The sequence below is a fragment of the Pimephales promelas genome, chromosome 13, assembly GCF_988280905.1.
Source record: "Pimephales promelas chromosome 13, fPimPro1.hap1.1, whole genome shotgun sequence".
Taxonomy (NCBI): Eukaryota; Metazoa; Chordata; class Actinopteri; order Cypriniformes; family Leuciscidae; genus Pimephales; species Pimephales promelas.
Window position 1 is genome coordinate 16,333,613 of NC_142781.1, and position 20,319 is coordinate 16,353,931.

Consider the following 20,319-nt stretch of genomic DNA (forward strand, 5'->3'; position numbering starts at 1 on the left):
CCCATCCTCCACCTCCCCTATCCACAAACACAATCATAATTGCACCATGCTCATCTCTAGGCTGTCATGCTTTCACACATTCCTGTAAAAGAGTTCTGATGTTACTTCCAGAAACATGAAATACAACTTTCTGTGAAAAACACTACCTTCTTTGTCCATCGTTTGTTTCAGAACTTATCACTAATCCCTTTCTGTTTTTCAGCAAAGAATGTCTAGCCTATACTTTTAGAAAATGACTCTATTAATGTCCTGAAATGTTATAAGAAATAAAATGGCGTAAATAGTCTTTCTTTTATTTTATTTTCTTTTCTTAACCTTAGAAAGAGGTGCTCTATCTTCAGAAGTTATAATAATCATCATCAGAAGGCCATCAGACTAAATATTAAATGAACTCATTAATTTCAATTCATTATTTTTATATTAGATCTGCCAATTTTTCAGCTTTATTATAAATTAATGAATGATGAATAAATAAACAATAAATAAAAAATAAACAAAAAATAAATAAATATATAAATATAAATTTGACTGATTTTGTCATATGGTCACAGACACAAAAATGAGAAGTGCCAAAGAAAAACTGAAGAGTCTGCTAGTCGTACCCTCAATGGCCAAACAAAAATACAGCAAATAACCACCTCAACAACACCAGTAAAAAATCATAATAATCATTCTTGACCTCCAACACATGGGGGGGGGGGGGGGGGGGGGTTCCAGTCTGTTGACATTTAGTTCAACAGACTGGAAGTCTAGTGGGTGTGACCCGGGAATACTTACTACTTTATAAGTTAATTTTATGGCCTAATAATTTACATCACTTACCTTACAGTTTGTTCAACAAAAACATGGAAAGCACGTAACAGTATAATTATTTTAATTATTTGTGATGTTTTTGTAGCTCTCATGAGTCTCTCTCAGTCATTTTTTTTTCAGTCTGAGTCACTCTCTTATCAGTGTTTCATGAGTTTGAAGGGAAGCTTGTTTCCTGTCCTTTTGTTGTTCTCCTTTTCTACTTGTTTTAACCCCGTCCTCCCGATTTCCTTAAATACTTTGCATACTTCCATACTCTGCAAAAGACTTAATGCATGACTTGCATGAAATGACTTTTCAGACAGTGAAAATCAAAAGCCAGTGACATACAGTACAGAGCCACAAAGCATGAAAGGTAATAATTCATTTTATTAATAAATCACGCCCTACGTGAAAAGGCGTGCACATGTGAGTGGTTTCAAGCTGAGATTGCTTTTGTATTATCTTTTTTTTTTTTTTTTTCTGGACTTAACTGTGATTAAATGCAAAACCTAAAAAAAGTTTCTTTTATTTGCTGAATGTGTAAATGCATTGATGACTGTCCATATAATCACCTCCTGCACTCCACCCAAAAAGATGGAGCTTAATAGTGTCATGCATTAATCATGTCTGGAAACTCTATAACAGTTGAAAGTCTACTCTGTTAAATTATAACCTCTCTCTTTCTCTCTCTGTCACTCTCTCCTACACACAAACTCAGTGGGAGTTTTGAGGGGCAGTTTGGGGTGGAGTTTAAGCCTCCCAGCCAGAGCTTCCCAAGCTAAGGAAGTCAGAGACAAAGCAGCATAGTTTGACCTGTTTAGTGTACTCAAGACTACAATTCAGCCCTATTGATACATCAAGTGAGAGGCTGAGGCAATGCCACACCCATAATAAAGACTTCAATGACACGAGAGTCGTACCGCGCCCAGAGGACTTTATCCGAGCTCGTCTGTTAGACACACTCAGTGTGGTGGAGTCCAGAGAAATTCAACTACTGCAGATCACATACACACACACACACAGCAGGATGTATGAGCGCGCGCTATTCTCGGTCTGGCTGCTTACTTTGGTAAGTTACATTTTGTTGGCTACTTTTTAATTTTTTAGGTCATATAGGTGTAGGCTATTGTGGGCCTACCAGAATTCTTACCGTACCCTTGCTGATTTACCTTGGTAACCATAGTTTCCGCTAGTTAGTTGTTGTTAGCCTGCCAATACTACACTGCAAACAAATATTTTCTTAAATAAAACTAAACGCTATTCAAATAAAATAGAAGAAAGGATACTTCTTTTTAAATATGTTTAGATAAACGTCAATATTTTAATAGTTGTATAAGTAAAATAAAAAAGAAAATGTATCCTTAAAACAACAGAGCAAGTATCTTGGCGTATCATTTTTATTCTCAAATAAATGTATAATTAGTTTTAAGCATGTTTAGAAATGTTTACTTTATTTGACTTTCTTCTGATATTAGAAGATTTCTTTCAATATAATTTCATTTTTATTCATAACAGTTGTACCATGTGATCACGTTTTATTGTAGTCAGTAACTGTAGTGCTACGGTAATTTGGTTTAAACATTACCCAGATAGCAGACCTACACTGAATCAACATTGAATCAACGTTAATACATTAGCCAAAATGAGGAGCATGAATGTGGATATGATTAAAGTTTTAAATGAAGAAACAAATGGATTGACATGCATGTCTAAGTTGATTCAAGCTGACCAAAAATCAATATATTGATTCAATGTTTGTCTTTTTCAACGCTGGAAATCGTTAAAATATCAACACTGACCCAATATTATTTAGCATTTAATTTTCAACCTCTACCAAAACGATGATTCTGATGGAATTTCAACATGGAATCAATGTCATCTTGCTTTCTGGGTACCATGCTTTATTTATTTATTTATTTTTTTTAATTCTCCAGTGATAATGAAACATTATGAATTTTTTACTACTTTTCCCCAAAACTTTACAAATAAATAAATAAATAAATAACATTCTCACTAGTATAGCATAATGAAGTACTCACTACTTAATTATCTGCAGTTGAATAGTCTGATTGATTATTTTTTTCCTTCACCAAATGGTTGGGATAATTGGTCAACTTACACCCATAAATTAAAATATTTACATTTAATTCATTTGCTTTGAAGAAGAAGTATAGTGATATTGTTAATGTCGTCATTCATTCATTCATTTCAATTCACTCACCACTAATGTTGATTAATGAGAAAGGTGATTATTATAAGATTATCTAGGCTAATGTTTCTCATTTATACAGAAACAATGTCCGTGGTGGATCAGTTTTTGTTAATGATGATTCCACTAAATCCCAAATGCAAGTTTCAAGTGATTTGTGCAAGTTTTCAGTGATTTCTTGATAAGGTTATTTTCATTTTGGTGAACTAATTTTTTATTGCCATTTTTGTTAAAATCATGTGAAAAATCACATGAATACACAGTCACTGCAAACACTTCAGCATGCTACTAAAGCAACATTTTCAAGTCTGTAAATCTACAGGTTCCTCTGGACAATTAGGCTAGTTTCAAGATAAGATAAAGCAGATATATATCTGACTGAAACCCATCACACTACACCACCAGGTATTCATGAGACTGAATACCATTGAGCAGCATGTAGAGTACTTGACAACTGCTGTCGATGTTGTTTCCTTAAAGCTGGTTTTGTTCTCATGTTCTTATTATTTTTGTAATAGTCATATTCTTGATTAATGCCATTGATTGTTTCGGTTTATCACTGCTTGTTTGCCACACATGTAATGCCTTTATATTATGCAGCTGTTTAGAACGGTCAGAGGGGGTAATTCATAATGTGGTGGACAAAAAGTGTAAAACAAGAAAATAAGACACTGATTAAAAACATGTTTTTTTTGTTGTTGTTTTTTTTTTTTTGCAGTGTAAACCAATCACTCCAATATAGAATATTACAACGAGTATACAATGTTTGAAATATTTGTAAAATGCAATATAGCTCCTTCTTTTGAGCTTAGGTTTAATTTACAATTAAAAATATAGCTGCAAGCAGCAATTATCGGGGCCAAGCGCAAGAAGACAATAAGACATGCCAACATGGCTGGAAGTGTCAGACCAACTGCAGCAAAGAGCAATTAAAGATATTTTAAGATGATTTAAGACAAAATAGCTGAATATTTATAAATACAGTAACTAAAAATATGATTTAATGGATTATCAATTTCGATCAATAGGTGGCGCAGTTAAGAAATTGATGTGATGTGGTCAGAGTGAAGTGACAATGACACATAGAAGGTGTCAATATTTCAAGTCATTGCAGAGATAAAGCATGAATAGTCTTTAATTATTTTTTGAATTATTATTAATAATGAATAATAATAAATTTGCTGCTGCGTTATGTATGAAAACGGTTTTGTCTATCAACATGAAATCGGAAACTTTTAGTCGGCACAGTCAGGAGATGATACGATTCGATTTTAGTGAAAAATGTACTACAAACGGTCTCGGAGGAGTTTGAAAAAGTAGGTATTGAATGGAAATCAAGATGGCGGACAGGAAGTTCGGCCAAATACGGCAAATGTGGTATCTATGTTCTCGGCGTTACTGAAGGAATCTATTAAGACCAGTGTCATTACAATAGGCAGATTTATTCATTGTTATAACTTGACCAAAATGTGGCGCTGTCTCAATCTTTTGAGTACCTTAAGGGGATAGTGCTGATGGCACATACTGAGTTTCATAATGTATTGCATTGCAATGCATTCATTAAGTGTAGCATTTTATGTCTATGGGCTTCCATATTCTTCCATACGAAAGAATAATAGTAAATAGAACTCAGACAATTTAAAGAGGTGTCTATGCGCTTTCAGTGCGACGTATAGAATTGGAAGTCATGTTTTAAGCGTGATCATTGCCTTTTACTTTTGCTCAATTGCACTGTGGAATGTGATTCTCCTCACTCTCACTCAATTTCAATTCATCCCTCAGGTGCTGTTTCAGAGCGCCGAGTCTTGTGAGTTGAGGCCTGTGCTTGCTCAGGTTCCTAAGAGACTGCCCGCCGGTTATGTCATCTCTGAGGGCACGGAAGCATGTACGTTTTGTGGTTTCATTAATCCTTTCATTCAATTGACATGAATTGACCTCGTCTGACTTTCTACAGATTAAGCCTTTCCTTCAGTTGATGTGGTTAATTAAGCTACATAACATAACAGTAGCAAAGTTAATTGCTCTCAATTTGCTCTCAAAAAATGAAATTTCTGTCAGTATTCACTCACTCAAGTCTCATATCATTCCAAACCTGTGGGACTTTCTTTGTGACCTTTAAACGGACACAAAGCAGCATTAAAGTATCACAAAAGTCTCATGAAAATGAAAGGTCTTTTGTTTCTATTTATCTTGAATTTATTTTTATTTCGGTTTCAGTTTAAGTAATTTTAGTACTTATTTCAAACTCATTTTATTGCAGTTAGTTGCTTTCAACGAATATTTATTTGATTGTATTTTAGCTTTATTTAAATGAACAAAAACATTTTTAGTTTTAGATATCAGTAATGGTGACACTTTTTATGGCGCAACCTTTTTTAAGCTTGAAAACTTCAGTACCCACTCATAGGTAGATGCATGCCCACAACAATAGATTCAAACTACTTATGGTTTGGGAAAGACATAAGGCTTAGCTGTGGTTACCTGATGTTACTATTTTATTTAATTTTTTTCACAGTGACCCTCAAAGGCTGTGCGGTCAAACCCGTGGCCTTTACTTCCAGCGACCCTGACTTCGATGTAAATGCAGATGGAACCATTATCACAGTTCGTGGTTTGGTGATTACAACAAAACGGTTTTATGTACTGGTGCAGGATGAGAGCGGCTTGAATTGGAGGGTAGACATTATGTTGTCCTGTAAAGATGAGGTAAAAGTACAGTCTGTATTTCTCAACCATAAACCAAATGATCTGTATCAGAAGCATAAGTAATGTATCTCTGCATCTCAGAAGTCCAGCAGTGTGGCTCACAAGCGCATTAAGAGAAGATGGAGACCGTTGCCTTTCTCTCTTATTGAGAATGATAGCCCTCCATTCCCAAAGGACCTGGAGATGGTGAGAGCGAGTAACATTAGCTACATCTCTACTTAAGTTATTATATAACTCCCTTCCAGTTTCATCCTCCCTTCCTTGATCTCAATTTGACCTTTTTTATACTTCTTGTTTTGTTTTGTTTTTTGCTTATTGCACATCGCTGTGTGTCTCTTCACAGATTGCATCTGATTCCTCTGTAAATTACACAGTGTATTATCAGATCAGTGGACAGGGAGTTACGACAGATCCTGTGGGCCTATTCCTTCTCGACGGGACAAATGGCATGCTGAAGGTGACCAGGGCCGTTGACCGTGAGCAGTACCCACAATTCAAAGTGAGGCTCTATATTCCAGGCCTTATACAGAGAATGGCACAGCAGCTAATGTTTTGGAGTAAGACTACAGCATCAGTACAAATGAATATGTCTGCTTCTCTCGTCCCTCTTGTTGTAGTTTATAGCTCGTGCGTATGACATAAGTGGCAAAGAAGTTGATGAATTTCTGCCCATCACTGTGAATGTGGAGGATAAGAATGACAACGCCCCTGTGTTTATTGGAGGTCGCTTATTCTCTGTAGAAGAACGGTGCAGGGCAGGTAAAGAGACATTTTTACCTATCAAGTCCAGACCGTACAGTATATCACACCAAAATCAAAAGATCAAAATAAGAATTAATTATGTAAAGCCTGTTTTTAGGGCCATTACAATTTTTTTTTTTACATTATTTTCATAACAATTCGCATCACCGTAATATAAAAAGATGATTTTTCTTATATTCTTTTTAATGTATTCTCATAAACACTTTATAGTACTTATACATCACACCACCTTTAATATATATTTTACTTACTACTTTAAAAGTAAAGTAAATATTAAAGGTGCTGAAAAAGACAAATTTACTACTACTTTTATCAAAATAATTTTTAAGTAATTTAAAATTTAGTTTAACTTTAGTTTCAACTTTAGGAACAATGTTCCCCAAATATAAATGGTCCAAAATATAAACATAATTTTTATATAATGTATATATATATATATATATATATATATATATTTTTATATGTGCTCGTTTATTTCTTATTGATATTTTAATGATATTTTGGGGTGAAAATACGATTTTTGTGAGATATCTTTTATGCTAACTGAGAAATGCTGTAAATTATACTGAACCAAACCTGATTTTTTTTTTACCATGTTTAAGGATATTGGCATTCTGTTTTTCAGGTACTTTTATAGGACAAGTGAATGCCACAGATAAAGATTTGGCAAACACCAAACACACCTTGATCAAGTTTACTCTGCTCAATGCTACTGACATGTTCTCCATTGACCCTTTTACTGGAACATTGACTGCTAAAACCAACAATTTAGACAGAGAGGTATTTATTTATCCTTTAATAGATCCATGTGTTACTTACTGTGTTATAAGGCTGGTGTTGCATCTACAATGTCTTTCTGTATTCAGTCTGGGAATAATGTATTGTAAATAGTAACGTTTTTTTTCGTTCTCCCCACTCAGGCTCAGGACAAAGTCTATGTTAACATAGAGATCAGAGATATGGGCGGCGAGCCTGCTGGGCTCTTCAACACAGGAACAATTGTGATTTCTCTCACAGACGTTAATGATAACCCTCCTGCCTTTAAAGAGAAGTTGGTATGGCCCTTTTATTGTCTATACAGTAATACAAGAAAACAAGTTAACTACTAAACAAATCAGAAGAAGAATAGCAATTGTAAAGCTAACATTAGTATTTTCATACTTAACATCTACAACTGGAGGCTGTATGTCGTAAATTGTGGTATCTAATGTTTAAAGAACTATTTTTTTTTAAACAGTACAAAGCCAACGTCAAGGAGAACCAAGAAAATGTGCTAGTTACTAGGATCACAGTGGAAGACAAGGATTTGGTGAACACCCCCAACTGGACGGCCCTCTTTGAGGTCACCAAAGGAAATGAGAGTGGACAATTCAGGATGGAGACGGATCCCAAAACCAATGAGGGGCTTCTGTATGTCATAAAGGTGAAATAATTAAAAATGTTAGTCTGTAGAGAAAGTTACCAGCATCTGAAAATAAAATTTTTGGCAAGAAATAAGCCCCGTATGTCCTTGATGAATCCGTTTTTGCAGAATTTGCACTTTGCTAAGTTCATGTTGCGATAGTTTCTGCTGAGGGTCATAGTCATTATCTTGAAAGCTCTTGTTCAATCTCTGACAGGGTTGTGTTGGTTTTATTTATAGCAGCTCTGCAGGGTTAGCTCACCATTTTAGGGCTGTGTGTGAAAATGCTTGTCTGTTGGATATACATGTGCTGTCCAACCACACCCTGTTATACAAGTACATCCACCAGACAGGCAAACACAAGTTCTGCTCTTCAAGGCAGAGCTTTTGACAGCTCTTCACAGTAGTCATGCTTTTGAGAACAAGAGAGTTTTGAGAATTTTGTGTAGAGAATGTTCTCCTTATTCCCCTTATGCTCCCCTTTCAGGGATTGGATTTTGAAAAAACTCCAGTGGTGAAGCTGGAAATAACTGCCCGTAATCCGGTTCCACTGGTTGGGACTAATGCCACCTGGCTCTCTGTGCCATTAGAGCTTAGTGTGGGAGATGAAGATGAAGGACCAGAGTTCAACCCTGACATTCTATATCTTAAAGTCAAGGAGAACGTTCCCAATGGAACCGTCATTGGAACCTATAAAGCTCTGGACCCAGAGACCAAGAACAGCAATGGAATAAAGTATGTTCACTGATGATGTGGGTTTTGTTTTTAGCTAACAAAATAATTCTCTTTAAAGCACCACCATTCGCATTCAGGTTGTCTTTGGTCTTCTGTTCTGTTGCGCTCTGACTAGCAAGAACATGCCTAAATGCTCTCTAAGACATGAATTTGTAAACAACCTCAATTATAGGTTATAAAAAACTTTATGCCACATTTTGAATGTACTTTCTCACTTTTCTATTCTTTCTATGTGTAAGGTACTATAAGTTGACTGACCCAGGTAACTGGATCACTGTGGTGGAGAGCACTGGAGAACTGAGAACAGCCAACACTATAGACCGAGAATCACCATTGGTCCACCAGGACAAGTACAACATAACCATCAGAGCAGTGGATGAGAGTGAGTATGGACAGTCACATACTTGAATCAAGCTTAAGCCATCAACTTAATAATCTGTAGACATTCAGCACTACACACACATATGCAGAACTGAAATCTTTGTGTATTTGTGTGTACACTCAGTACCCTTTTGTTCTATGAATAGGGGTGTGTGTTTTCTCTGACTGTTAATGAAAGACCATTTGGTTGGGTGTGGTTGAGTAGAAATAGCTCAAGGCCTCCCGAGAAGTTTTCGTCTGGGTTTTGGCTTGTGATGTAACATTTCTTTCTTTCTTGTGATCAGCATGTCCTACCTGATAGTACATGTTCTAAACACTGAATGATGTTGAATGAGATTCCAGGAAGAGCTGGAGTACATTCGTCTGTCTTGAACTCTTATGCGTCATTTACCTTTCGGACGTCATTGGGTTGCTTTTCTGTAGGTTGCTAATGGCGTTCTGATGGCCTAATTTTATTGGTGGGCTGTGAAACTGGACACAGCTTTTTAAAAACTGATCACAAAAAAAATTATGCGTTTATGTTCGTATAACCTGTTAAAAAAAGGGGATTTTGTCACTTTGTGACACTTAAAAAATGTACAGCTAGTCATAATTGTGAGATGTGAAGCCATAATTGTAAGAAAGTCGCTATTTTGAAAGATTAATTAATATAAAGTCACAATTAAGAGAAATTCCCAATGGAGATACATTTGTCGTTATAATGCGAAATAAGGTTGCAGTTGTGAGAGATAAAGTCATAGGTATGGGATGTTGTGAATCCATAATTGTAAGTCGCAATTATGACATATAAAGTCACAATCACCTTATTTTTCATTAAGATGACATTTTCTTCGCATTTTTCATGTTTTTAAAGACAAATAATCAAGTCTGATATGGTGTGTGTCTTTACAGCATGGCCAACTACTGTAGTTATATTCTGACAATGTGTCCCTAAATTCACATGGGACTCACTGGAATCTATTTTTCCTCAGGTAAGAAGACAGGAAGGGGGATGGTTATAATCCTGATCGAAGACGAGAACGACAACATTCCTGCGATTCCGGGCACTGACATGGTCATCTGTAGTAAAGGTGATGTGGTGAGCTCAGTTCTGGTTGAAGCTGTGGATCTCGACAAGCCACCGTTCTCCACTCCCTTCATTTTCGAATTTGGAGCAGAGCATGATGGGAAGTGGAAACTGAAGGATACAACAGGTAAGAAAGGATAGAGGGTAGTGATGTTTCTTAAGGGGTCAAGAATTGAATTCATCAGCATTTTCTTTGTTATTATTTCTCAATATTGCTATAACTGGACAAACACAGGCTGATAAACTGAAAGCATGTATTCGGCAGAATAATCACAGACATCATGTCCTCCTCTGATTTAGATTCCTCCGTGGTGCTGGAACAGGTAGTGCCCTTGCCAAACAGTGTCTACTCTGTCCCACTCTTGGTGAAGGATCTGCAGGGATTCGGAAAAGAGCAGACCGTGAATGTGCGAGTGTGCTCCTGTGAGAGGGAGGAAAATGGAGTGGGGTTATGTGGGGCTCGAAGTGCCTCTACCTCTTTGGGCAGTTTGGGCATCCTTGCCTTAGTGCTGTCTAGCCTGCTGTTGCTACTGTTATGTGAGTGTGGCCCCCTTCTGGCTATGACCACCATGTATGGCATTGCATATACATGCAGTATATTTGCATACATTTACATAAACTTATATTAATATATAGACACACATTTTTAGGTAAGTTTTGTAATGTTTTTTGAAAGAAAAATTCTTATTTTTCTTATTATTTAAAGGGTTAGTTCACTCAAAAATGAAAAGCATGTCATTAATGACTCGTTCCAAGCCCGTAAGACCTCCGTTCATCTTCAGAACACAGTTTAAGATATTTTTGATTTAGTCTGTGAGTTTTCTGTCCCTCCATTGAAAATGTATGTACGGTATACTGTCCTTGTCCAGAAAGGAAATACAGACATCATCAAATTAGTCCATGTGACATCAGTGAAGCATCGAAAATACATTTCAAATAAAAAAATACAAATACAATCATCAGTGTCACTGAACGCGGCTTGACAACAGAACTGGAAGACAATACAATGCTGAATAAAGTTATTTTTGGAGCGAAATGTATTTTTGATGCTTCAAAACATTCTAACTTACCCACTGATGTCACATGGACTACTTTGACGATGTCTTTATTTCCTTTCTGGACAAGGACAGTAGACCGTAATACATTTTCAATGGAGGGACAGAAAGATCTCGGACTAAATCTAAAATATCTAACCCTTTAAGGCTGCATTAAAATACAGTAACAATTATTTGATCATTTGAATTTACTTGAAAATGCCATTTATTCCTGATATTGCAATGCTGACTTTTCAGCAGCTACTCCAGTCTTCAGTGTCACGTGATCCTGCAGAAGTCATTCTAATATGCTGAAACATGTATCATTAATATCTTTGCTGAAATCAGTTAAAATTTTTGTGGAAACTGTGATACATTTTTTTCAGGATTCTTTGATAAATAAAATACCCCATACACTTGTGTGTGTATATGTATGTATGGAAAAGTTGAAGTGGAATTTTAACATGGATTTCAGAATTTCTTGGTTTTCTGTCTTGATTTTTTGTCACAACTTTTCAAATTTGATGAATTTTTGGCTTCAGGCTAAAATAAAAACAATTTTCAGAATTGTAATTTTGGATCTGACTCTTTATCTCACTGCCCTCTGTTTTTCTTGCCATATCAGGTCTGTTACTTATCTTCATATGCAGTACTAAGAGAGACAAGCTGTACATCAATGATGATACTGGAACAGGAGGAATGCTGCTGAAATCCAACACTGAGGCTCCTGGTGAAGAAGTGGTAAGAAAATCACCTAATTTTAATTGGTTTAATTAATCAGAGAAACCACAAAGAGATTTTAAGCATATTTGTGTGAATGCTTTTCTCTCTTTAGAAGGATGGAGCTTTGATGATAATTCCTGGGACAGATGCAATGGACGGGTCGCTCCAGAGTGGCGCCATGGTCAGTAAAAACGTGACTTCATCTGCAGGAAATATCGGGCAGCAGTTTTTCCAGGGAGGCGGCGTGTACAACACCACCACTCAAGATTTTGGGAAAGAAAATTACTACACATCCGGACGCTATAACAGCCTGTATGGGAACGCCGGAAATTTCCAGAAATTCTCAAATACGAGTGCTCTCGACACATGGAATACTAATGGCCGCTACTTGGAAAGAGTGAGCTAAACTTACATGACATTTTTAATCAACTTAACAATAACATATGGAAAAAAATGTTCACCAACATCTGTACATATGTTTAATACAAATCTAACATAGTAATTATTAGGGCTACCCCTGACTAAAGATTTCAGGAAGAATGTTATAAGTAACATTGCTAACATTGTTCTACATTACAGAGAAATACTAAACCATATTACTGAGCCTTTAAAATATTAATTAAGATCTAGAGCATGCATAAAGTTTGCCGCAATGATTCTGAATGTGTTAGAAAATATCAGAAAGGAGAATCTCTAAACATTTTTATAATGTATTAATGAACTAGTGTTTTCGGAGTCCGGGTTGGCTGCAAACATGAAGTGCTGTTGACTGCAGTAGAGTGGATGCACCTTTAGATAGAAATGGACATTAAGGGTTAGTTCACCCAAAAAAATGACTATTATCTCATAATTTACTCACCCTCTTGCCACCCTTGGTGTATATGATTTTCTTCTATCAGCCAAACACAATCTGAGTTATATAAAAAATACCCTGGTTCTTCCAAGCTATAATGGGAGTGAATGGTATGATTACAGTTTATAAAGTTACAAATATGGATATTTTATTTTGAAACTTCTTTGAGCTTTAAAATCTCATTTACCATTCACTCCCATTTGAAAGCTTGGAAGAGCCAGTATATTTTTTTTAATATAACTCTTTGTCTAAAAGAAGAAAGTCATATACAACTAGGATGGCTTGAGGGTGAGTAAATTATGGGATCATATTTTGTCATTTTTGGGTGAACAATCCCTTTAATCAGTACGCAGTAAGCTTAATACTAATTTCTTCTACACACCACATAAACACTTGGATATAATGCACCTTATATTGTATATAACGTTAGAGCGAGCGGCCACTTAAAGTGGCTAACATTACGCTAACTACTTGGATGTTTTAAATGATAAGCCACGTTTGAAGTCAATGTATGATAGGCAAATGTTTGGATTTCCTTCCCAACATAATTACCACAATAATTACCGTGACTTTGACTTTTTTTCCTGCAGCCAACCGACAATTTAACATTTGATCGACTATTATGGGGGCAGCCCTAGTAATGTTATCTGACTAGAAAAGTACTGTTATTTAAACATTCATTAACACAATAAAGTCCTATTTTACATTTTCATGCCCCATTAAAGATGTTTTCATGTGACCCTAATTTTGACCGTTGTTTCGTGACAGAAACTGTCTTACTTTGGAGGGGAGGAGGACGGGAGGTACGCGGACGACCTTCTGAAGACTTATGGTAATGAGGGGGCGGGCTCTCCTGCAGGCTCTGTAGGATGTTGTAGCAACTTGGGTGAACCGGAATCACTGGACTTTTTGAGCACTCTCGGCCCCAAATTCAGACCACTGGCTGACGTCTGCTACACAACAAAATAAAAGCGGAAACTAAAACAAGAGATGACTGAGATGAGAGAGAGAGCTGTATGCTGTTTGCAAGGAGCCGTCGAAGCAGACTGCAAAAAATCATGGTCTTAATCTGTATTTTTATCTCATTTCCCTGTAAAATAAATATGTAAACATACTCAAAACAAGATGACTTTTACTTGAGAAACAACATTTTCTAAGAACATTTTCTGAATGTCTAAATGCCATTAAATATGAGTATGAAAAAAATGTGTTTGACTCCATAAGATATATTCTCTAGAATAAGTCTATTTTTAGAGAATTTTGCTACTCAAGTACATTTGTTTTGAGTATTGGTTATTTTTTTTACTGGAGTTTTTTTTTTTTTTTAGAAAATTACCATCTCAGTGCATGTATTTCTGCTGGATTAATTGGTGTGTCTGTAAAGTTGTTGTGTGTGTGAATGATGCAAATAAGCTTTTCTATAATTGTTTGCTACATTTTGCTCTGCTTTGCAATCTTCTTCCTCAGAGATCTGAGGGACAGTTTAAATATTAGTATACAGAAAGAGACGTTATTGTCTACCTGATAAATTGCAATTCTCAGCCGTGTGAAGTATTACCTGAGTATATTTACAAGACCATGATGAAGTGTGCACATAAACATTTTTTTGGGCAACGTATGGAATTTTAAGCGCTCTTCAGCCCCAAAAGCACTGACAACTGACATCATCTCTGGACGCTAAACTCATCCTTAGGCCATAATGTATTACTGGAGTTTTTGTGTTATTTTTTACATCCTGCTTAGGCAATTATTTTGAATTTCAAAGAAAAGAAACCAAATATGTTGTATGTAAGTCACTTTATACTTTGAATGAAGATGTAATTGGTAAAAAAAAGAAAAAAAAAATACGCCTAGAAGTACCTTCTTTTTTTTTTAGCTCTTTGAAATTTCAGTTTTGTCCTGACAGCACATTAAGTTTTTTTTTGTTTGTTTTTTGTATTTGTGGTAAACAACATATGTATTTAGAGGGTTGTTCTGATTGTAGATTTATTAAAGGGATGTTCTTTGTAAATATTTGAATAAAATTCATTACAGACATTTTATTATTGTCTATCTTTACGCTGCTAAGGCGGCACAGAAACACATACCATGAAAAGGCAAAGTTACACATTAAGGCTGAACAAAGATGGTAAAAGTGAAGTTACACAGGAGTTCAGTGAAATGAATAAAGATAAACATAACACGTTATAGGCCTACATACAAAAACACGAAAGCCTCCAGAGAGCCTTCTGTGTGTTGTCAAGTCCGTTAAGGTCATTTATTATCTTTGTGTGTTGAGTATGAGGAATAAACTGAAAGTTCACTATTCACTGATTAGTATGTAGTGTAAGGAAACGTGTTTCTGTAATGGCATGGTATGGCCACGGTGGGGCACAGGAGTGGTGTATGAGGACGAAGAAGAAGAATAAAAACTTATCTGTTACTTTACATGCTGAGAGTTGTGTCTTTGAATACAGAGTATAGAGGAACGATCATGGTGTCAGAGACGGATAACCCACGACAGAAAGAGTCTAGTGGTACAGAGAAGTAGACGGAGCTAGTGGTGGGGAGAGCGAGGCTTCGTGAAGCAATGAAACAGCTGAATTAAATGTGCCTGTGCCGTACGAGTCAAAGCTTCGAATCAATCCGACACTCCTCTCCACTGTGACACCTAGTGGTCACTTGCAGGTGTTGATCTGAAACAACCTTGACAACAAGCGAATAAAAATGTGTTTTTATATTATTGGAGCTATTTTTCTAATATGTGAAGCTTGTAACCTGTAGGCTCTTCACCCAGCAGAATGTCATTTTGGTCCTGACAAATGAATAATAAAAGAAATCAAGCCATATCTCACTTCAGTTCTTATTAAAAATATCAATTTCTCTTCTAAGGCTCTTCTCTTCTAAATTTTTTCTTTGGTTTCACCAGACCTATAAAAAAAACATTACTATAAAACATAAACATATAATAAAAACATACCAACATCATATCAAAAGTGTCATCTGTCCACTCATCACATCACTACAGTTTAGCCTGCTATACACACTGTACACCAGGCCCGGATTGGCCATCTGGCAATTCTGGCACATGCCAGAAAGGCCGGTGTGATTTTCTATTGTTTTGGGCCGAGACACAGATAGTTGCGTGTTCTGAACACAGTCAGAGCGTAAAAATACGGGATATTTTTAGGGATGGCTGGCGTGAAAAAGACGTAAGCTTTGCGAGATCCCGAAGCGCAGATGATTCGAAACACTGATCCGAAGCGTGATTCAAAATACCTACGTCACGTGACTACGGCTAAACGAAGCTTCAGGTGGAGTGCTCCAGGGTTGAAACCCGATGGTAGGCCAAAGACGCTGCGCTTACAAAAGTGTTTGGGAAGTTTGGGGATCCAGAAGGATGTCTGTGTATTGATCTTGTTACACTCAAGGCCCTGAGCGAAAAAGACAACATGAAGCCGACTGTGCGTGCGAAGCCCGACGGTTATGCAGAGGCTCTGCTAAAAAACAAAACCATCCTCACTGCCCAGACGTTTTTACGCATCTTCCAACAAACAACTCCACTTTCCAAGTATTTGCAAACTATGGATTTGCTCTCGGCCCATCGCTTTGTCACAAGCACACAAGACAATCTGAAAAAATATGCAAGGGCTTTTTAAGGGGGGTAAAGACAGCAACAGACGCATTTGTGCAATGGGCCAATGGAGAATTAAATGTGTACATGTGAGACAGACGCAGAAGTGGAACATGCGCTGCCAAACCGGAGACCAAAGAAGACAAAAAAAAAAGATGCCAGGCGAGTTATGTGATGACACAACCATATCAGATGCTGACAGCAAGTATGAGGTACAAGTGCACAATGTGCATAATTTTTTTTTTTTTTTTTCGTTTTTTGGAGCGAGCGGGAGGGGGGCGATTTGAGTGGAGCGCAAAGGAAACTGCGTGCTTTGAGCGCTGAACGCTTTATGAACATTTTGTGACTCGCGAGCAGCGCCAGGGATTTATATGAGGTTGAACTGGCCGTGTGACAGAGCGGGCATAAGATGGACAAGAACGCAAGTTCGCGGGTGAATTTAATAACGCGGAGCGTTATTAACCAATTGATCCATATAAGGCGCTCCGGATTATAAGGCGCACTGTCCTTTTTTGAGAAAATTAAAGGCTTTTAAGTTTTAAGTGCGCCTTATAGTGCGGAAAATACGGTATTTATTCGATTGTGGTTTGGTCATGGTCCCTTTTCTTTATTAAGCAGTTCACTTGTGTCTGCGTGTGTTTTTGGCCGCTGTGCCATGCTCCTGTGCGTGTGTTTTTGACCGCTGTGCCATGCTCATGTGTGCATGTGTTTTTGGCCGCTGTGCCATGCTCGTGTGCGTGTGTTTTTGCCCGCTGTGCCATGCTCGTGTGCGTGTGTTTTTGGCCGCTGTGCCATGCTCGTGTGCGTGTCTTTTTGACCGCTGTGCCATGCTCGTGTGCGTGTGTTTTTGGCCGCTGTGCCATGCTTGTGTGCGTGTCTTTTTGACCGCTGTGCCATGCTCGTGTGCGTGTGTTTTTGGCTGCTGTGCCATGCTCGTGTGCGTGTGTTTTTGGCCGCTGTGCCATGCTCGTGTGTGCTGTGAGGGTCCGAAATAAACTTTTTGGCTCACCTGCCACGAGGACTGGTAGATGAAAAAATCCACCAGCCAAGCATATTTTTTTTTACCGGCCAAAATAATAAACAGCCTTTTTGTGTCACATATACATTAATTTATATATACACTCTTAGAAGGAAAGGTTCTATATAGAACCTTAACAGGTTCTATCAGCGCTACGTATTTGGAACCCCTAAAAGGTTCTATAACTCTGGGTTTCTCTGGGTTCTATGTAGAACCCTGGGGTTCCGTACTTGGCCAATTATATCAATACTGTAGCGCAAAATATTGCAATATTTAGGCTAATTAAAAAATAATTATACTAATATTTATAATATTAGTATAATAATATGGTCCACCCCTAATAATAGATCTGCCACTGTGTAGCTGATGGTTGTATTCCATTAAAATGGCTGACATGTGGCTAGGGGTCACGTGACTGGGAGATCCCTATAGAGTAGGGGTGGGCAACTTCAGTCCTGGATGTTCATTGTCCTACAGAGTTTAGCTTCAACCCTAATCATACACAACTGAACAAGGTAATCAACATCTTCAGGTTTACTAGAAAGTTACTGAGGTGGTGTTGCTGAGTGCGAATGTCTGTTGTTACTATAATATCCTCAGTGTCCCTGAAGTCCAAGCCTAACATCAGTGCCAGTGCCATGAAGTATCTCGCCAAGGTTTCGGCTTTAGAAAATGGAAGAATTGATTCAAAATTCAATGAAAAGTCTGAGTCAGGCAAATTGCCAAGTTCATTCTTTATTCAAGGAAACAGAGAGTCTGAATGCAAAGAGGCTTTCTTTAAGCTCACAGAGAGTTTAAAGCAGAAAGGAATCATGTTAGTCTCAGATTTCATAAATCAGGTAACCAGAGAAGGAACTGAAGCGGTTTTGTGAGTCCCTCTTGCCTACTTCACTCTTATTCAGGCGAACATACACTCGGTCTCCAGCTTTCAGCTGCAGTACTGCACTGTTGCTTGCAGTATCTGTATGAAGGACATCCACTGCCGCTGCACTCGCCACAATCTGGAACACACAACCCCGGAAATTATCAGATTTATTACACTGACTGCACAAAAAGTGTCCTTAATATTTTATTACGTAGCAGTCTTTTACAAAAGCAACAAGGAACCATGTTTTCAAACAGGGTCCAGTTTCCCCAGTGCTATAGGGCCAGCAGAAAATGTGAATTTATATATATAATTCAATTGTAGGGCTTTCGAACTTGCATTCAAATGTCTTATGGTCATTTAAAATATTGACCAAATTTGTGATTTTTTTTTTATTAATTTTTTTAATGTTTTTCATTCTGGTTTGAATTCAAGTGCATTTTTATCAGAAACAAATTGATACATATTTATGCTCATTTAAAAATTATAAAAAATTATTTGAATTGATTTGATGTAGAAACCTAAAGCTAAACATTTTCAAACATTATTTCAATATATTTCATAATTCAAAATAACAATATAAATAAGATTTCCCAGACATCATTTTAAAACCTTGCTTTGGATTTAGCCTACATTGGCATAATTAATATAATGTATATAATTAATATATTTGTATTTAGCAAGGATGCATTAAAGTGACTATAAATACATTTATATTGTTACAAAATACATTTCTGTTAAACAATAAACGTTGAATTCATTAGAGAATCCTGAAAAAAAGTTATCAGTTTCTGCAAAAAAAACAACAACAAAAAAACAAAAACAAAAAAAAAACAAGCAGCACAACTACAACATTGATAATAAGAAATGTTTCTTGAGCATCAAATCAGCATATGAAAATGATTTCTGAAGGATCATGTGACACTGAAAACTAAGAGTAATGATGCTGAAAAATCATCTTTACCTTCACAGTACTAAATTACATTTCAAAATCTATGAAAATAGTAATATTATATCAAATTTTTTTTTTTTACTGTAAAATACTTTGTTTTTATCAAATAAATTCAGCTGTGGTGAGCATAAGAGACTTCTTTCAAAAACATTACTGACCCCGAACTTCAACAGGAGTGCATTTTATAATTATACAATGCTTAATATGTTAAGTATGCTTGTATGTATGTATTTATTTATTTAATTGTTTATGCATGAAAATATAGAGCTGCCTTTATATTACTTCACTACTTTATATTTCATCATTCTTTGGTAACCTTTGTTAAGGTCACTGCAAAAAGGATCATGATGATAAGGTAACCTTACCGTTTGGTCATTGAGAACCAAGTCCACTAGTAGGTTTTGTCCAGACTTCATAATGTGAAAGTTGAAGTAGTATACTCCCGCTGTTTTACAGGTGAACGCTCCGGTCGACGAGTCATAACCGCCTCCCAGATTAGTTATCACATCATTAAACTTTAGCACATCATTCTTGCCGAAGGCTTCCTGCAGTGCAGCACTGAACGCTACACCTCCCTTACTCGAGGAACCTATAGCTGAGGGTCCAGGTGGGCCAGGCGGACCCGCTTTACCTGGAGGTCCAGCTGGACCAGGAAGTCCTGCTCCAGATGAGGTGAGAGGGATGACAAACCCATTGCTCCGGTCATGTGAACGATCTGAGGAAGGGTCACACACGATCCTGCAGGATCCAGGGAGGGTCTCACAGATGCCTGCTTTGGGCAAAGACAGAAACGTGAGGAGAACCACTATGAAGCGTTTGACCATGATGAAGTACGAGTGAGAAGTTGATGAGATTCCAAAAAAAAGTCATACAGATTTTAAGGTTGAGTTAGCTGGTCACATGATGGAGTTGAGAAATTGTTTGTCATATGACATTTTTTTAACATCAGCAAAAAACAATTTTATCCTGCATTAACTTCGCAACAAGTCTTACGAAACTGTTGTTGTGCAACAAAGCTCTCAGGAGATGTAAACCACAGACAATTCTTATGTCATGTGCAAGAAAAATGTTGGTACCGTAATGCCAATAATTATTTTAATGTGGTGGCTGATAGCAAATAAATGGCCAATATTAAAATTATATACTATTTTGTCTTAATAAATGAGAAATAAAACGCTAAAAACTAAAACCAATTTTAAATGCCACAG

The 20,319-nt window shown here is 36.9% G+C and overlaps 2 protein-coding genes across 2 annotated transcripts; one reads left to right on the forward strand and one right to left on the reverse strand.

Moving 5' to 3' along the window:
- The first annotated feature begins 1,531 nt into the window (after positions 1 to 1,531).
- On the forward strand, positions 1,532 to 14,703 carry dsc2l (desmocollin 2 like). Its single transcript, XM_039692947.2, has 16 exons — positions 1,532 to 1,861; positions 4,784 to 4,886; positions 5,517 to 5,707; positions 5,789 to 5,893; positions 6,051 to 6,206; positions 6,325 to 6,466; positions 7,095 to 7,249; positions 7,390 to 7,524; positions 7,707 to 7,892; positions 8,359 to 8,606; positions 8,846 to 8,988; positions 9,959 to 10,180; positions 10,354 to 10,590; positions 11,713 to 11,828; positions 11,923 to 12,207; positions 13,432 to 14,703. The coding sequence occupies exons 1-16, from the start codon at positions 1,820 to 1,822 to the stop codon at positions 13,630 to 13,632; spliced, it is 2,667 nt and encodes an 888-aa protein (XP_039548881.2). The 5' UTR covers positions 1,532 to 1,819; the 3' UTR covers positions 13,633 to 14,703.
- A 3,310-nt stretch (positions 14,704 to 18,013) lies between these two features.
- c1ql1 (complement C1q like 1) lies at positions 18,014 to 19,974 on the reverse strand. The gene is made up of 2 exons (XM_039692279.2): positions 19,477 to 19,974; positions 18,014 to 18,295 (listed from the first exon to the last, which is right to left on the reverse strand). Exons 1-2 carry the CDS (start codon positions 19,933 to 19,935, stop codon positions 18,116 to 18,118), a joined length of 639 nt encoding a protein of 212 aa, XP_039548213.2. The 5' UTR covers positions 19,936 to 19,974; the 3' UTR covers positions 18,014 to 18,115.
- Positions 19,975 to 20,319: the final 345 nt, after the last annotated feature.